Source organism: Jaculus jaculus, chromosome 14 (genome assembly GCF_020740685.1).
Source record: "Jaculus jaculus isolate mJacJac1 chromosome 14, mJacJac1.mat.Y.cur, whole genome shotgun sequence".
Lineage (NCBI taxonomy): Eukaryota > Metazoa > Chordata > Mammalia > Rodentia > Dipodidae > Jaculus > Jaculus jaculus.
The window spans coordinates 719,172-738,028 of record NC_059115.1 but is presented as its reverse complement, the minus strand read 5'-3'; the positions used below and the strand labels follow the sequence as shown (position 1 = coordinate 738,028).

Below are 18,857 nucleotides of genomic sequence, written 5' to 3'. Positions count from 1 at the left end.
AATTCCAGGTTAGCCTGGGCTAAGGTGAGACCCTACCTCAAAAAACCAAAATAAAAAAAAGTAATAAGCCGGGTGTGGTGGCGCACGCCTTTAATCTCAGCACTCCGGAGGCAGAGGTAGGAGGATTGCCATGAGTTCAAGGCCACCCTGAGATGACAGAGTTAATTCCAGGTCAGCCTGGACCAGAGTGAGACCCTACCTCAAAAAACAAAAAAACAAACAAAAAAAAAGTAATAGTGCTGGAGAAATGGCTTAGCAGTTAAGGCATTTGCCTGCAAAGCCAAAGGATCCCTGTTCGATTCTCCAGGACCCATGTAAGCCAGATGCGCACGGGAGCACATGTGACTGGAGTTCGTTTGCAGTGGCTGGAGGCTGGCATGACCATTCTCTCTCTCTCTCCCCCTCTTTCTTTCTTTTTTTCTGAGGTAGGGTCTCACTTGAGCTCAGGCTGACCTGGAATTCTCTATGTAGTCTCAGAGTGGCCTTGAACTCATGGTGATCCTCCTACCTTTGCCTCCCGAGTGCTGGGATTAAAGGCATGTGCCACCATGCCTGGCTCTCTCCCTCTTTCTTAAATAAACAAATAGAATATATTTAAAAAAAAAGATTCTGCCGGGCATGGTGGTATACACCTTTTATCCCAACACTCAGGAGGCAGAGGTAGGAGGAACTCCATGAGTTCAAGGCCACCCTGAGACTACTGAGTAAATTCTAGGTTAGTCTGGGCCAGAGTGAGACCCTACCTCAAAAAAACAAAATAAGATATACAAAGGGAAGATAAAGGAAGGGAGGAGGGTACTTAATAGGTTGGTGTTGTATATATTTAAGTAGAAGAATAGATTAATGGGGGTGAAAGGGCCAAGAGTGAGGTCAGGGGAGGAGATTGAGTAAAGGAAAGGTGGAGGGAGGGCTAATCAAAATCTAAGAGGATATAAATAAATTAAATGGAATCCTTTGGTTTGGGACAATGAAACACTCAGGAGCCGTAGACCGTTGCTAGAAAATTTTCAGTCTCAGGGATGGGATACCTTCCAGTGAGTTGTTGGCCAGGGAGGTCCCTGATGCCCCCAAAACATTATAGGCCATTGCTGAGGTCCTTGGTTTCCTACCAGGAATCGATGGTAATACCCTATTGCTGAAAACTCCACATACTTGGGCTGCAAGGCCACTGAGAAATCCTGCTGGAACTGAGCTGATAACCTCCTCCATGTAGACTAGCTGACAGAAAGCTGGAGGAAGCCATTCTACATGCAGTTCAATGGGAGAAAGATACACCACCAGTGAAGATACTCAACAGTGGACACTGCAAGCCTTGTAATTGGCCAGCCAGGCCAAATGAGTCAACAGGTTGCAATAGTGGCACGTCTGTCATGGTAGAAACCAACTGCCCTCCAATTAGAATAGAGGCTCGCTCCAAGGGAGGAAATACATCCCTGATACTGAAAACTTAAAACAGGGGTAGTCACGAGCCCTAGGGTTGTAGCATCTGCTGATGTCTGGATAAATGTATATACTATGCTTATCAAACTGGCCAGTAAGCACTTCTCTTAATGTTCATACCTTTATATTAGTGCTACTCCCACTTTGGGTAGAGAATCTTCTCTTTTCAGATGGCAGTGACCTTGGGACAACTCAGAAGGTATCATGGTGCTGGAAAGAAGTGACTAGAGTACCGAGTAACATCTCAATCACACCTTCCGAGGTTCAGGGTCTAATGTGGAAGAGGTGGCGGAAAGAATGTGAGAGCCAAAGGAAGGGTAGGAGTCCTTACAACGTGCTCCCTCCAGACAAAAAATGGCCTGGATATCCATGACCTCACAGTGCCTGACACTACCTACACAAGACCATCATAAGAGGAAGGAAAGATCATGACATCAAAATAAAAGAGATTGAGATGGGGAGGGGATATGATGGAGAATGGAATATCAAAGGGAAAAGTGGGGGGGGAGGGTATTACCATGGGATATTTTTTATAATCATGGAAAATGTTTTTAAAAATTGAGAAAAAATAAAATTAAAAAAAAACAAAATAATAATAGTAAAAGCAATAACAGTAGCATAAATTTTAAAAAGAGTGTACGAGCCAAAGGAAGGGGAGGAGTGCTACAATACTGTCTTACAGACACAAAGTGACTTTGATATTCCTGGCCTCACAGTGGCTGATGCTACCTACCTAAGATTTTCATAATAGGAAAAAAAGCGATGACATCAAAATACAAGAGAGACCAGTTGGAAAGAAAGGGATTCAGTGGAGAGGGGACAGGGAAGGGGGACAACGAAGGATGGTCAGAGGAGATTATGATTATGAAGTTGTCAATAAAGTTTTTTTCTTATTTTTTGTTTGTTTGTTTGTTTTGTTTTGTTTTGTTTTTTGAGGTAGAGTCTCACTCTAGCCCAGGCTGACCTAGACTTCACTATGTAGTCTCAGGGTGGTGGCCTCAAACTCGTGGTGATCCTCCTAACTATGCCTTCTGAGTGCTGGGATTAAAGGCGTGCACCAAAAGATTTTTTTTTGATTTAAAAAAAAAAAAAAAAAGAGCTGCAGAGATTGCTCAGAAGTTAAGGCACTTGCCTGCAATCCATAACAACCCAGGTTTAATTCCCCAGTACCTATATAAGGCAAGTTGCACAAAGGGGCACATGTTTCTGGAGTTCATTAGCAGCAGCCAGAGGCCCTGGTGTGCCCACACTCTATCTACCTCTTTCTTTCTTTCTTTCTTTCTTTTTTTTTTCTCTCTCTCTCTCAAATAAATAATCTATTTTTTAAAAAGTTAAAAATTCCAGGTCAGGGCTGGAGAGATGGCTTAGCGGTTAAGCGCTTGCCTGTGAAGCCTAAGGACCCCGGTTCAAGGCTCTATTCCCCAGGACCCACGTTAGCCAGATGCACAAGGGGGCACACACATCTGGAGCTCGTTTGCAGTGGCTGGATGCCCTGGTGAGCCCATTCTCCCTCTCCTCCTCTGTCTGAATCTGTCTGTCAAATAAATTAAACTAAATTAAATTAATATTTTATTTATTTTGGCTATAAGGATGGCTTAGCAGTTAAGGCCTTTGCCTGCAAAGCCAAAGGACCCAGGTTCTATTCCCCAGGACCCACATTAGCCAGATACACAAGGTGGAGCATGAATCTGAAGTTTGTTTTCAGTGGCTGGAGACCCTGGCACTCCCATTCTCTCTCTCCTTTCTGTCAAATAAATAAATCAAATAAAAATAATGATTTATTTATTTATTTGAGAGAGTCAGAGTGAGAGACAGAGACAAAGAGAATGGGCACACCAGGACCTCCAGCCACTACAAACTCCAGACCATGCTTGTGGCTTATGTGGGTCCTGGGAAATCAAACCTGAGTTCTTTGGCTTTGCAGGCAAAGGCCTTAACTGCTAAGACATCCCTCTAACCCCTTTTAAAAATAATTTTTGAGCTGACAGAAAGCTGGAAGAAGCCATTCTGCATGCAGTTCAATGGGAGAAAGAGAAATCACCAGTGAAGATACTCAACAGAGGACACTGCAAGCCTTATATTTGGCCAGCCAGGCCAAATGAGCCAATGGGTGCAATAGTGACACATCTATTATGGAGAAACCAACTGCCCTCTAATTGGACTGGAGGCCCACTCCAGGGGAGGAAATACATCCCTGATACTGAAAACTTAAAACAGGGTTAGTTATGAGCCCTTTGCCTGGCTAAATGTATATACTATGCTTATCAAACTGCCCAGTAAGCACTTCTGTTAATGTTCATACCCTTATAGTAATGCTACTCTCACTTTTGGTAGAGAATCTTCTATTTTCAGATAGCAGTGACCTTGGGACGACTCAGAAGGTATGATGGTGATGGAAAGAAATGACCGCAGTGCTCAGCACTGCAATATATCTTTTTTTAAAAATTTTTTTGGTAATTTTTGTTTATTTATTTGAGAGAGACAGAGAGGGACAGAAAGAGGCAGATAGGGAGAGGGAGAGAGAATGGGCGCGCCAGGGCCTCCAGCCACTGCAAACGAACTCCAGACGCATGTGCCCCCTTGTGCATCTGGCTAACGTGGGTCCTGGGGAGTCGAGCCTCGAACCGGGGTCCTTAAGCTTCACAGGCAAGCGCTTAACCGCTAAACCATCTCTCCAGCCCAGGAAATGACCGCAGTGCTTAGCACTGCAATATATCTATCACCTTCCAAGACTCAGGGTCTAATACGGAAGAGGTGGCGGAAAGAATATAAGAGCCAAGGGAAGGGTAGGACTCCATACAACATGCTCCCTCCAGACACAAAATGGCCTGGATATTCATGACCTCACAGTACCTGACACTACCTGCACAAGACCATCATAAGAGGAGGAAAAGATCATGACATCAAAATTAAAAGAGAGACTGAGATGGGGAGGGGTTATGATGGAGAATGGAGTTTCACAGGGGAAAGTGGGGAGAGGAAGGGTGTTACCATAGGGTATTTTTTATAATCATGGAAGTTGTTAATAAAAATTTGGAAGAAAAAAATATTAATTTTTGGGCTGGAGAGATGGCTTAGTGGTTAAGCACTTGCCTGTGAAGCCTAAGGACCCCAGTTCAAGGCTCGGTTCCCCAGGACCCACGTTAGCCAGATGCACAAGGAGCGCATGCGTCTGGAGTTCATTTGCAGTGGCTGGAAGCCCTGGCCACTCTCTCTTTCCATTCTCTCTCTTTCTCTCCCTCTCTCTCTCTCTGCCTCTTTAACTCTCTCTGTCACTCTCAAATAAATAAATAAGAATGAACAAAAAATTTAAAAAATAAAAAATAATAATTTTTGAGGCAGGCATGGTGGCACACCATGTGCTCCCCACCACTGTGGGCTGTGTCTTCAAGCACTGATCCAAAACACAGAGGTGCCAGGTGTGGTGGTTTATGCCTTTAATCCCAGTACTCTGGAGGCAGAAATAGGATCGCTGTGAGTTCAAGGCCACCCTGAGACTACATAGTGAATTCCAGGTCAGCCTGGGCTAGAGTGAGACCCTACCTTGATAAACCAAAAAATAAAAAAGTTAACCTTCATTCACATGTCACTATTTTATTTATTTATTTGAGAGAGAGAGAGGGAGAGAACTAGGCAGAGAGAGAGAGAATGGGTGTGCCAGAGACTCCAGCTACTTCAAATGAACTCCAGATGCATGTGTACCCTTGTGCATCTGGCTTATGTAGGTCCTGGGGAATTGAACCTAGATCCTTTGGCTTTGCAGGCAAGTGCCTTAACTGCTAAGCCATCTCTTCAGCCCACATGCCACTATTTTAGGGTTGACTTGTCCAACAATGAAAAAACTTTATTAACCTTTCAAACAACTTTAAAACTACATTAATCCTTCAAGAGAGAGAGAGAGAGAGAGAGAGAGAGGAACAGACATAGCACTAGTGTGTGAGAGAGAATGGGTGCTCCAGAGCCTCCAGCCACTGCAAGTAAACTCTAGACACACGTGCCACCTTGTGAACCTACTTTACTTGGGTGCTGAGGAATTCAACCTGGGTCCTTAGGCTTTGGCAGGCAAGTGCCTTAACTGCTAAGCCATCTCTCCAGCTCTCACCTCTTTTAAAATAAGACTTTTTTGGCCAGGTGTGGTAGTACCTACCAGAAATATTGCACTTGGGAGGCAGAGGCAGGAAGATCAGGAGTTTAAGGCCAGCATTGACTACATGGTGATTTTAAGGCCAGCCTGGGCTACATGAAATACTGTCTCAAAAAAAAATATATGAGAGCCAGGCATGGTGATGCCTGCCTTTAATCCCAGCACTTGGAAGGCAGAGGTAGGAGGATTGCCATGAGTTCAAGGCTACCCTGAGGCTACAAAGTGAATTCCAGGTCAGCCCGAGCTAGAGTGAGACCCAACTTTGAAGAAAAAAAAATCTACATCTATTTATATCATCTATATCTATGTATATCTATCTATATCTATATCTATATCTATATCTATATCTATATCTATATCTATATCATCATCTATCTATCCACATACATACATGACTGGAAAGAGGGCATAGCAGTTAAGGCACTTGCCTGCAATACCTAATGACCTGGGTTTGATTCTCCAGTATCCATGTAAAGTCAGATTCACAAAGTGATGCACACATCTGGCATTTGCTTGCAGTGGCTAGAAGTTCTGGTGTACCCATTCTCATTCTCTCTCTCTCACACTCTCTGCTTACAAATAAATAAATGAAAAAAAGTTGATGGAGGCTAGATTTGGGAAGGGGAGAGTGAGGGAGGGGTGGGAATTCTCATGCCTGCCTCCTGAGTGCCGGGATTAAAGATATGCACCACCATGCCTGGCAATCATGGTTTACTGTAATTATGGAAGCTGTCAGTAAAAAAGTTAGAAGAGGCAGAAAGACAAGACAAGAAAGGCAGGAGGAGGAGGGAGGAGGAGGATAAGTTGCAGTCTATCCATCCCTGATGTGGTATCCCAGGAAGCTTCTGAAATGCACCAGTGAATTTCCAAACCATTTATTCAGAGTGAAAGAAGCCAGACAGCATGATTTCATTCATACAAAACTCTATAGTAAGCAAAGCCTCACACAGAGAGCAGATTAGTTGGTGTCTGGACAGAAGGTGGAGGCTGGCTAGGAAAGGAGCAGGAGAAATGGGGCCATGTCTGTCTGTCTGTTTGTCTGTATCAGAACTCACTGGAATGTGTACTTAATATTGTACCTGTTATTATATGTAAATTGAGCCCTAATAAAGTTACATTTTTTCAAAATTTTTTTTCTCAATTTTTATTAATATTCCATGATTATAAAAAATATCCCATGGTAATACTCTCCCTCCCCCCACTTTCCCTTTTGAAATTCCATTCTCCATCATATCCCCTCCCCATCTCAATCAGTCTCTCTTTTATTTTGATGTCATGATCTTTTCCTCCTATTATGAGGGTCTTGTGTAGGTAGTGTCAGGCACTGTAAGGTCATGGATATCCATGCCATTTTATGTCTGGAGGAGCACATTGTAAGGAGTCCTACCCTTTCAAAATTCTTATTCTTTTTTTTTTTTTTTTTTTTTTTGATTTTTCAAGGTAGGGTCTCACGCTGGTCCAGGCTTACCTGGAATTAACTATGTAGTTTCAGGGTGGCCTCGAACACTCAGTGATCCTCCTACCTCTACCTCCCAAGTGCTGGGATTAAAGGCATGCGCCACCACGCCCAGCTCCAAAATTCTTATTCTATTGACAATTAACTTTGATCAAATTGCAACAATTATTTATGAGAAGTTTGCAATTATATGTTTTTGAATTACTCTTCTGGAAATCCATATCATCTGCTAGCTAGCTCAAGTAGATTCAACACTCACATATTCAAGGTGTCACTTTTCTCACATTTAGCATGAGTATCCTTGTCATGACTGCTCTTTAGATTCTTGACAAAAAATTCCAAATCTATAAATAACTTCAAACACTATTTACTAAACTACTTGTTTTCCTTATATTTTCTACATTTCTTTTGTTTGTTTTTTGTTTTTCAAGGTAGAGTCTCACTCTAGCCCAGGCTGACCTGGAATTCACCAGGGTGAATCAGGGTGGCCTTGAACTCCTGTAGATCCTCCTACTTCTGCCTTCCAAGTGCTGGGATTAAAGGCCTGTGCCACCATGCCCAGTTTATTTTATTTATTTATTTTTTAATATTTTTTAAATTTATTATTTATTTGAGAGGGACAGACACAGAGAGAAAGACAGATAGAGGGAGAGAGAGAGAATGGGCGCGCCAGGGCTTCCAGCCTCTGCAAACGAACTCCAGACGCGTGCGCCCCCTTGTGCATCTGGCTAACGTGGGACCTGGGGAACCGAGCCTCGAACTGGGGTCCTTAGGCTTCACAGGCAAGCGCTTAACCACTAAGCCATCTCTCCAGCCCCCAGTTTATTTTTTTAATGTTTATTTTTATTATTTATAAGGTGTTTCGTATGGATACATCATGTGTTGGTATCCTCTTTTCCCTTGTTCCTGCTTCCATTCCATTTGGGAAGCTCCTCAGTGGGGTTTCAGGTATTCCCCATGGGGTTGTAGGAACAGTAGTCAGTTATTTTTTGGGGGGGGATGCCTCTGGGCATGATGTCTCAACCTGCGGCTATCTTTCTGTCCCCTCTTCCGTAAAATTCCCTGAGCCATGGTGGGTGAGTTTTAAGTCTACTTCAGTGATGAGTTCTTAGGAGCCTCTGGGTGTCTGCTTTGGTAGGTGTTGAGTATCCTTAGTCTGTCTCCTTCACCCTGGCGCTGATTGTCAGGTTCAGCATGGAAGCAGCGCTCTTGCTCATCTCCCCATTCCTCTGTGGATTCAGCTGTGGCTTGGCTGAAGTGCGAGGGGTGGTTTATCTCCTCGGGTCTTGCTACCTTCTGAAAAAGAACAGATTTCCGCTTTTGCCGCCCTCTGGCACTGGGTATCCTGGAATTGGGGACCCAGAGGCACTTTGATCAGGAAGGCCGAGCAAGGGGCCTGCTTCCACAGCAAGCTTGCAGGATCGGAGCAGCCCAACACGACCAGCAGGGCGACCTACTGGGACCATGAAACTTGTCTTGCTTTTCTTTCTTTCTTTTTAAAATTTGTATTTATTTATTTGACAGCAACAGACAGAGAAAGAGGCAGAGAGAGAGAAAATGGGCGCGCCAGGGCCTTCAGCCACTGCAAATGAACTCCAGATGCATGCGCCCCCTTATGCATCTGGCTAACGTGGGTCCTGGAGAATTGAGCCTCGAACCAGGGTCCTTAGGCTTCACAGTCAAGTGCTTAACCTCTAAGCCATCTCTCCAGCCCTTGTCTTGTTTTTCTGAGATAGGGTCTCCCTCTAGCCCAGGCTGAGCTGCAATTTACTATGCAGTCTCAAGCTGGCCTCAAATTCACAGAATCCCCCTACCTCTGCCTCCTGAGTGCTGGGATTAAAGACATGTGCCACAATGCCCAGTATTTTTTTTTTTTAATTTTAATGATTTTTGTTTTGTTTTTCGAGGTAGGGTCTCACTTTGGCTCAGGCTGACCTGGAATTCACTATGTAGTCTCAGGGTGGCCTCAAACTCTCGGTGATCCTCCTACCTCTACCTCCCGAGTGCTGGGATTAAAGGCATGCACCACCACACCTGGCTAATTTTAAGGTTTTTATGAGGGTGAGTCTCAAAAAAACCTAGACTCTAGCCAAAACTTTCCTGCAACTCATTCTGCAGCCTATGCTGGCCCTGAACTCGTGGCTGGCCTGAAACGTGCTATATCAAGTGCCCTTGAAGTTGAATAGATCTTCCTGTTTATGACTCTCAAATTCTGGGATTACATAATTGTATTTTAAGAATATATAAGGTGTGGGTCAGAAGGGATGGCTTATCAGTTAAGGTACTTGCTTACAAAGCCAAATGTGGTGGTTTGATTCAGGTGTCCCCCATAAACTTAGGTGTTGTGAATGCTAGGTTCCCAGCTGATGGATATTTGGGAATTAATGCCTCCTGGAGGGAGTGTATTGTTGGGGGCGGGCTTATGGGCTTTATAGCCAGTTTCCCCATGCGAGTGTTTGGCACGCCCTCCTGTTGCTGTGGTCCATCTTATGTTGGCCAGGGGGTGATGTCCACCCTCTGCTCATGCCATCGTTTTTCCCTGCCATCGTGAAGCTTCCCCTTGAGCCTGTAAGCCAAAATAAACCTCTTTTTCCCAGAAGCTACTCTTGGTTGGGTGATTTCTACCAGCAATGCGAACCGGACTGCAACAGTAAAGTGGTACCGAGGAGTGGGATTGTTGCTAGACACCTGACTGTGTGGCTTTGGCCTGTTGGAGCTGATTTTCAAGAGGAATGTGGAAGGAGTTGAAACCTTGGCCTAAGAGATGCCTTGCAGTGCTGTAAGTACAGTTTGATGGTCTATCCTGGTCAGAGCTGAAAGACCTGAAGGCAGTAAGAACTATGGACTGTGAGGTTTGGCTTATGAGGGTGAGAAAGAGCTTTGCCTGGACTGGGCTAGCAGTTTGTATGAAAAGCTTGCTGTAATGCCTGTGTCCTGAGAAGTTGTGCCCTCCCAAGTACTGGGATTAAAGATGTGCACCACCATGTTTGACTCAATAAATATAATTTTTTTTTAAAGCCAGGCATGGTGGCACATCTGTCGTGGTGAAAACCAACTGCCCTCTAATTGGATTGGAGGCCCGCTCCATGGGAGGGAATACATCCCTGATACTGAAAACTTAAAACAGGGGTAGTCATGAGCCCTAGGGGTGTAACATTTGTTGATGTCTGGATAAGTGTATATACTATGCTTATCGAACTGCCCAGTAAGCACTTCTCTTAATGTTCATACCCTTGTATTAATGCTACTCTCACTTTTGGTAGAGAATCTTCTATTTTCAGATGGCAGTGACCTTGGGATGACTCAGAAGGTATTATGGTGCTGGAAAGAAGTGACAGGAGTGCTCAGTATTGCAATATCCCTATCATACCTTCCAAGGTTCAGGGTCTATTGCAGAAGATGTGGCGGAAAGACTGTAAGAGCCAAAGGAAGAGTAGGATTCCTTACAACGTGCTCCCCCAAGATACAATATGGCCTGGATATCCATGACCTCACAGTGCCTGATACTACCTACACAAGACCATCATAATAGGAGGAAAAGGTCATGACAAAAAGAAAAAGAGAGAGACTGATTGAGAGGGAGAGAGGGGGTATGATGGAAAATGTAGTTTCAAAGGGGAAAGTGGGGGGGAGGGAGGGCATTACCATGGGATACTTTTCATAATCATGGAAGTTGTTAATAAAAATGTTTTTTGAAAAAAAAAAAAGCCAGGTATGGGCTGAGGAAATGGCTTAGTGGTTAAGGTGTTTGCCTGTGAAGCCTAAGAACTCCGGTTTGATTCCCTAGGACCCACCTAAGTCAGCTGCACAAGGGGGCACACGCATCTGGAGCTCATTTGCAGTGGCTGGAGGCCCTGGTGCGCCCATCCTCTTTCTCTCTGCCTCTTCCTCTGTCTCTCTCTCAAATAAATAAATAAATTACTAAAAAAAAAATACGTATGGTGGCGTACGCCTTTAATCTCAACACTTGGGAGGCAGAGGTAGGAGGATCGCCGAGAGTTCGATAAATACAAACATACATACATACATAATACATACACACACAGTAAGTTCCAGGTCAGTCTGAGCTAGAGTGAAACCCTACCTCAAAAAACAAAAACAAACAAACAAAAAAAGGAATATAGGGGGCTTCAGAGATGACTTAGCACTTAAGAGTTAAGGCACTTATCTCCAAAGCTAAAAGACCCAGGTTTGAGTCCCCATTACACAAGCAAGCCAGATGCACAAGGTGGCACATGGAAAAAAAGAATATAGGGTTTGTTGGTACCACTTTTAATCCCAGCACTTGAGAGTCAGGGGTAGAAGGACTGCTGTGAGTTTGAGGCCAGACTGTACTACAGAATGAGTTTCAGGTCAGCCTGGGCTAGACTGAGATTCTATCTCTGAAACGTCCCTCGCCCCAAAATGAATATAAATTAAGGGCTTGGGAGAGGCTCCACAGCTAAAAGGACTCTCTTTGCAAGCAAGACGACCATAGTTTGCTCTCCAGTGCCCACATTCAACCAGATATAAAGTGGTGCATGTATCTCTACTTCCAAGGCACATGCAAGCACCAGGAGGCAGAGCCAGGAGAATCCCCAAGCTTGAGGGCCTTCCCAGCGGCAAGAAACAAGGAAACACCTTCATTTGGTGGAGGGCTGCAGAGATTGCTCAGTGCTTAAGGTGCTTGTCTGCAAAGCCTAACAATCCCCATTCAATTGCCCCATACTCATATCAAGCCAGATGTACAAAGTGACACATTCATTGGAAGCATTCCTTTGCAGTGGCTACAGCCCCTGGCATACTCATTCATATTCATTCTATCTCCTTGCAAATAAATAAATACGCAAACCAAAAAAAAAAAAAAAAAAAATCACTTATCTGCAAAGCCTTAGGACCTGGGGTTGATTCCTCAGTAACCACTATTCACTATATAGTCTCATGCTGACCTCGAAATCAGTGATCCTCCTACCTCCGGAGTGCTAGGATTGATAGTGTGCGCCACCACGCCCACATATTTCTGTTTTTTAGTTTTTTGGTTTTGTGAGGTAGGGTCTCACTCTAATCCAGGCTGACCTGGAATTCACCATGTAGTCCCAGGGTGGTCTTGAATTTACAGCAATCCGCCTACTTCTGCCTCCTGAGTGCTGGGATTAAAGGCAAGTGCCGCGCTCTTAAATAACTGAATTTACTTATTTGACAGAGAGGAGACAGGCAGATAGAGAATGGACGTGCCAGGTACTCCAGCCACTGCAAATGAACTCCAGATTCATGCGCCCTCTTGTGCATCGTGGGTCCTGAAGAATCGAACCTGGGTCTTTTGGCTTTGCAGGGAAATGCCTTGATGGCTAAGCCATTTCTCCAGCCCTAGCCACGCTTTTAATGCCAGCACTGTGAATTTGAGTTTGAGGCCAGCCTGGAGCTACAGAGTTCCAGGTCAGCTTGGGCCACAGTGAGAGCCTACTTAAAAAGAAAAAAAAGAAAGAAAGGCTGGAGAGATGGCTTAGCAGTTAAGGGGCTTGCCCGCTAAGCCTAAGGACCCAGGTTTGAGTTGGGGAACACCTTGAGAGGACTCCAAGCCCTAAGCACCACCACTTCCCCGTCCAGGGCCCGCCCACTCCTTCACCAGAGCCCCGCCCTCCCCTTCACGCGAGCCGTAAAGCCGCCCCGTGCTGTCGTGACGCAGTTTCCAGAGCGCTTGCGTAGACCCTGTAAAGCGGCCCGGGCGGCCCCAGGCTTTCCTTTTCCGGTGTGGGCGCCGCGCGGTGAGGAGCTCGCGTGTGCTACGCTCGCTGCCATGCCGTCCAAAGGTCCACTGCAGTCGGTTCAGGTCTTCGGACGCAAGGTGGGCTGGGGGTTCGGGGTGAGAGGGCCCGAGGGAGGCGGGTGGCCTGGGTGGGTGGCCGAAGCTCACGCGTCCCCTCCTGTCGCCCGGCTCTCCGCAGAAGACCGCCACGGCCGTGGCGCACTGCAAACGCGGGAACGGCCTCATCAAGGTGAACGGACGCCCGCTGGAGATGATCGAGCCGCGCACGCTGCAGTACAAGGTGCCGGGCGGGCGGGCTGGGCGCGGGCCTCGGCCTTGCAGTCAGGGCAGTCCAAGGAGGGATGTGGGGCAGGAAAGACGGCCTCAGCACAGGGTCTAGGAGAGGAAGAAAAGTGACATCCGAACTGGGGAAATGCAAAGTGGGGGACGTTGAAAGGTGTGAGTGGCCGGGCGTGGTGGTGCACGCCTTTAGCCTGGGATAGAGCGAGATCTTGCCTCCTCGGAAAACACAAGAAATATGTATGAAGGCATGATAGACTCATTTCGTGTCCAAACACGCGTAGGATTTTGTAGGGAGAGCGAAAGTGACCTGGTCAAGGTTACACAGGTGGTAGGTAGGTAGCCATGCGTTCACTTTACAACTTTCTATGAAAGAAGAGAAGGGAGAGCATTTAGATTTTGGGTTGTCCACGAAAAGGGTTAGTCGCCGCTGCCCTTGACCACAACCCTAGACCTTGCCTACCTTTCTAAAATATAGCGAGTTTGCCCGTCAGGGTCTTCGGAGAAGAATTCATTGATCTATTTTTTTTTTTTTTTTTTTTTTTTTGAGGTAGGGTCTCTAGTCCAGGCTGACCTGGAACTCACTGTGTAGTCTCAAGGGTGGCCTCGAACTCACAGCAATCCACCTACCTCTGCCTCCCGAGTGCTGGGATTAAAGGCGTGCGCCACCACGCCCGGCTTTCATTGATCTATTTCTCTTCCCTAGTCTTCAACCCAGGCCTAGGGGACATATGTGATGCCATCTATCCCAGTAAAGCTCACATTTAAGTGGGTGTGATGGTGCACACCTTTAATCCCAGCGGAGGTAGGATCACCTTGAGTTGGAGGCCTCCGAGGCTATGTAATGAATTCCAGGTCAGCCTGGGCTAGGGTGAGACCCTACCTTGAACCCTCCCTCCAAGAGTGCTTTGGAAACCCTCCCAAATGAAGGGATGAATAGCAAGCAGAGGTGATGGGGCCTGAGTAAGGATTCACAACCAGGTGTGTGGTGGTGACTCATACCTGTAGTCTTAGAACTTTGGAGGCTGAGGCAGGAGGATTACCATGAGTTTGGGAGCAAGCCTAGGCTGCAGTGAAACCAAGGATGGGTGTGTAGTGTTATGGGGCATTACATAATGCTTAGTAAGGGAGGACACAGAATCTGGGGTGTTTAATACTTGGTTGGGAAAGGGAATCCCATGTTCCTCTGGGTTTGGGCTGCTTTGAAAAAGGAAAAGAGATCTGAGTCTGCTTTATTTTACTTACTGTATTTATTTACTTGAGAGGGGAAGGACGAATGTGTGTGTGTGCCAGTGCCTCCCACCACTGTAAAGGAACACCAGGTGCACACAGCACTTCGTGGGTACTAAGAAAGCAAATCCAGGCCACCAGGATTTGCCAGCAAGCACCTTTAAATGCTGAGCCATTTGTTTTGTTTTTTGAGGTAGGGCCTTACTCTAGCCAAGGCCGACCTGGAATTCACTATGTAGTCTCAGGGTGAGACTTGCAGTGATCCTCCTACCTCTGCTTCCCAAGTGCTGTGATTAAAGGCATGTGCACTCCACCCCAACCCCAGCTGAAACCACAGAGGTATTGGGGAAGTAAGAGTGCTGCTTTCTTACTTAATCTGATATCAGCATAAGGGTAGAGGAGATAGACACTGAAGATACCCAAGTCTTACCAAACTAGAGATCCATAGGCTACTAAGTGCCCATCCCTGGTTTAGATTTATAATGCACCCAGCATGGCTAAGGGAATTTTGCAGAAGAGGGGTTGGAAAGATTGTTAGAGCCACAAATTGGGACATTTTGCACAGAGACCTTGCCTCTTCTCCCATTATAATGCATGTCCCACAATCCATGTGGGATTGACCTGCATCCCAAAAAAGGAAGGCCCCATCAGAAAAGGGGCAAGGAGGGGGGAAAGAATGGTACCAACATGTGTTATTTACATACTAAATGTCAAGCTGGGTGTGGTGGCGCATGCCTTGCTCGGGAGGCAGAGGTAGGAGGATTGTAGTGAGTTCGAGGCCACACTGAGACTCCATAGTGAATTCCAGGTCAGCCTGGGCTAGAGTGAGGCCTACCTCGAAAAAAAACTATACTTAATGTGTCCATATCTAATAAATAAGGAAAAGAATAAAATATTTAATAAAATTCATTTTTGTTAATAAAGGACTGCTATCACTGAGTTGGTTGCAAATGAAACAAGTATATTATAGTGATTTTAGTTTTAGTAAGATTCTGAATAGTGCCCCGTTAACACAATCCCAGCACTTGGGAGGTGAGGGCAAGAATGTCGAGAGGTCAAGGTTACCCTCAGCTACAGAGTTTGAGGACAGCTTGAGATTTATGGGACACTATTTCAAAAAATAAAAACTAAAAAAAAATGCATCACTGTATTTTTTTAGTCAGTTTCTTTATAATCTGGCTTTTTTTTTTTTTTTTGATTTAGGGTCTTGATGTAACCCAGGCTCACCTGGAACATTTTTTTAAAAATTTATTTGAGAGGAACAGGAAGAGCGAATGGGTACACCAGGGCCTCCAGCCACTGCAAAGGAACTCCAGACACTTGCACCACCTTGTGCATCTGGTTTACATGGGTCCTGGGGACTCAATCTGAGGTTCTTTGGCTTTGTAGGTGAATGCTCTAACGGCTAAGCCATCTCTCCAGCCCAGCAATTTTTTCCCCCTGAGGTAGGGTTTCACTCTAGCCCAGGCTGACCTGGAATTTACTGTGTATTTCAGGGTGACCTCAAACTCATGTCGATTCATTCTCCTACCTCTGCCTCATGAGTGCTGGGATTAAAGCAGTGCACCACCACGCCTGATTCAATTTACGTATTTGCAATCACGGGGGGGGGGGGTGCACATCAGGGTCACTAGCATGTGTCCAGATGCATGTGTCACTTTGTGTATCTGACTTTAAGTGAGCACTGGGAAATTGAACCCGGGTGGTTAGGCTTTGTAGAAAAAACATCTTAACCCCTGGGCCATCTCTCCAGCCCAGATATTTATTTGTTAAAGCAAAATAACGTACATGCTATAAGACAGTTGGGGTTATTTTTTGTTTTTCAAGGTGGGGGTGGTCTCACTGTAGTTCAGGGTGACCTGGAATTCACTATGTAGCCTTAGAGTGGCCTTGAACTCTGATTGTCCTACCTCTGCCTCCTGAATGCTGGGATTAAAGGTGTGTGCCACCACGTCTAGCAACAATTGGGATTTAATAGCAGGCCAAATTACTTTGGATAGCACATACTGAATATAGTGATTTGTTGCTGCTGTTTTGAAGGGTTTATATGAGTGCCTTGTTGAGCATTGGGATTACATCAATGACCCCAGATGGCTGCAGGCTCCACTATCATTGAGACCCTCAACAAACTGGACCCAGTACTAGAATCTGGTCCCAAGTGGAAAAGGGCTGGGATATGAGCCCAGTGAATCCTTGGGGGCGGATGAGAGGAGAGAAGTAGCAGCCATTGGGGAAAGACCTAGACCTGAGGGCTGTAGAGATGGCTTAGCGGTTAAGGCTCTTGGCCTGTGAAGCCTAAGGACTCATGTTCAAATCTCACCCGTGTAACCAGGTGCACAGTGATGTGATGCAAGAGCACCGGGGCACACAGGTCTGGAGTTCTTTGAAAAAGTGATTTATTTTATCTGGGGGAGAGAATGGGCACACGAGGGCCTCCAGCCACAGCAAATTCCAGATACATTTGCTACCTTGTGCATCTGGCTTTACGTGGTACTGGGGAATTGATCCTGGGTTACTAGGCTCTGTAGGCAAGTGCCTTAACTGCTAAGCCATCGCTCCAGTCCTCAAAAAAGCTTGAGCGAGGAAGGACTGGCATGGGGTGCACTGAGTGTTATTTCCTGTTTAAGAATGAGCATGAGGTCAGAAGGGAGAGCAGAAAGTTTGGGCTGGGAACTTGGAACCAGTGCCTGAGCAGCTCAGAAATGGCTTCTTCCTCCAGGAGAGCCTTGGTGGGATCCCCCTACTTACTGTTCAGTGTTCGAAAGTGGATTTAGCTCAGTAGTAAGGGAATAGATCCTAGAAGTGGGAGTTTAAGGAAAACAGGCCGTCCTTATTGCCTATATTTCTTTAGCAGTGCCTATGTGTGCTTTTTGGATTCTTTGTTCCTTGGTTCTCTGGAGGGGGCAGGTGGTGGCATGAGACGTACAGAGGAAGGCATGTCCTGGCTGAGCTGCCTAAATCCTTACTTTAGAACACTGTTCATTCACTGTTGCTTTAGTTACTGGAGCCTGTTCTGCTTCTGGGCAAGGAGCGATTTGCTGGTGTGGACATCCGGGTCCGTGTGAAGGGTGGTGGTCATGTGGCCCAGATCTATGGTGAGTCCCATGTACCTGGGCCTGTGGGTGTGCAGTGGTTCAGTCTTCTCAAGCTGTCATAATACATAACCTGGTTCATTGTGTCTTCCTCACAGCTATCCGGCAGTCCATTTCCAAAGCCCTGGTGGCCTATTATCAGAAGTATGTGGATGAGGCTTCCAAGAAGGAGATCAAAGACATCCTCATCCAGTATGACCGCACCCTGCTGGTAGCCGACCCACGGCGCTGCGAAGCCAAGAAGTTTGGAGGCCCTGGGGCCCGAGCTCGCTACCAGAAATCCTACCGATAAGCTCATCACAAGGATTAGGTTCATCTTTGTAATAAACGTTGGGTTTTTAAGGCTCCCAGGATTGCTGTGGTCTTCTGTGGTTGGTTGCAGGAGAGTCTCTCAGAAGTGACTGTCCTAGGGCTGGGTGGAGGCAGCAGTGGTCCTGGCCTGTTGGCAGCTGTAAGCTTGAGAGGTGTGTGGTTTAGATAGGCTCTTACTCTATCCCAGGTGGACCTGGAACTCCCCCAGGCTAGTCTCAAATTCCCAGCAATCCTACCTTCTAGCCCCGGCTGTCCTGGGATTCACTATGTAGTCTCAGGGTGGCCTTGAACTCACGGTGATCCTTTCTCTGTTGGGATCAAAGGCATATGCCACCATGCCATGCATGGTTCAGGTCTGGTTGAGCTAGAATCTGTTCAGCCCAGGTTGACCTGGGATTCCTATGGAGTCACACACACTTCCTTGGCCTTCTAGCTTGGAGCTGCAGGTGATACCACTTGACCCACCATTGTTTGGTGTTCACCCCTTGCTGTTTCTGTGGGGGCGGAGTGAGTTGAGTCCAGGACCATGCACATGTAACCCTGACTTTACAATTCTAACTGCAGGAAGAACAGGAAGTGTGCAAGCCAGTAATCTGACACAAGGAAAGCACAAGTTGAAACCTAGGTGGGGATCTGAATTAAACAGCTCAGCCTTGACTGGGCTGATGAACCAGGCCAGGTGGAGGGAGACGGTTTTTCATGTAGTCCATTCTCGCTTTGAATATATGAGAATGGGTGCCCCAGGACTTCTAGCCCCTACAGACTCCAGACATATTACTGTGGGCATCTTGCTTTATTTGGGTATTGGGCAGTGGAACCTGGGTTCGAAGGCTTTGCTGGCAAATGCCTTAACTGCTAAGCCATCACTTTGGCCCTGGCCTTTTTTTTTTTTTTTTTTTTTTTTTTGCGATAATGGGCACACTAGGACCTCCAGCTGCTGCAGTCAAACTCCAGGTACATGCACCACTTTGTACATTTGGTTTACATTGGTCTTGGGGAATCACATCTGGGTCCTTTGGCTTTGTAGGCAAGTACCCCAACCGCTAAGCCATCCCGCTGAGGTAGGGTCTCACTCTAGCTCAGGCTGACCTGGAATTCAATATGCATCCTCAGGTTGGCCTCAGACTCAGTGATCCATGTACCTCTCTGCCTCCTGAG

At 46.2% G+C, this 18,857-nt stretch overlaps 1 protein-coding gene across 1 annotated transcript; it reads left to right on the top strand.

Annotated features, from left to right (window-relative positions):
* Nucleotides 1-12,733: 12,733 nt before the first annotated feature.
* On the top strand, nucleotides 12,734-17,733 carry Rps16 (ribosomal protein S16). Its single transcript, XM_004670418.2, has 4 exons — nucleotides 12,734-12,864; nucleotides 12,965-13,066; nucleotides 17,294-17,390; nucleotides 17,486-17,733. Exons 1-4 carry the CDS (start codon nucleotides 12,817-12,819, stop codon nucleotides 17,677-17,679), a joined length of 441 nt encoding a protein of 146 aa, XP_004670475.1. The 5' UTR covers nucleotides 12,734-12,816; the 3' UTR covers nucleotides 17,680-17,733.
* Nucleotides 17,734-18,857: the final 1,124 nt, after the last annotated feature.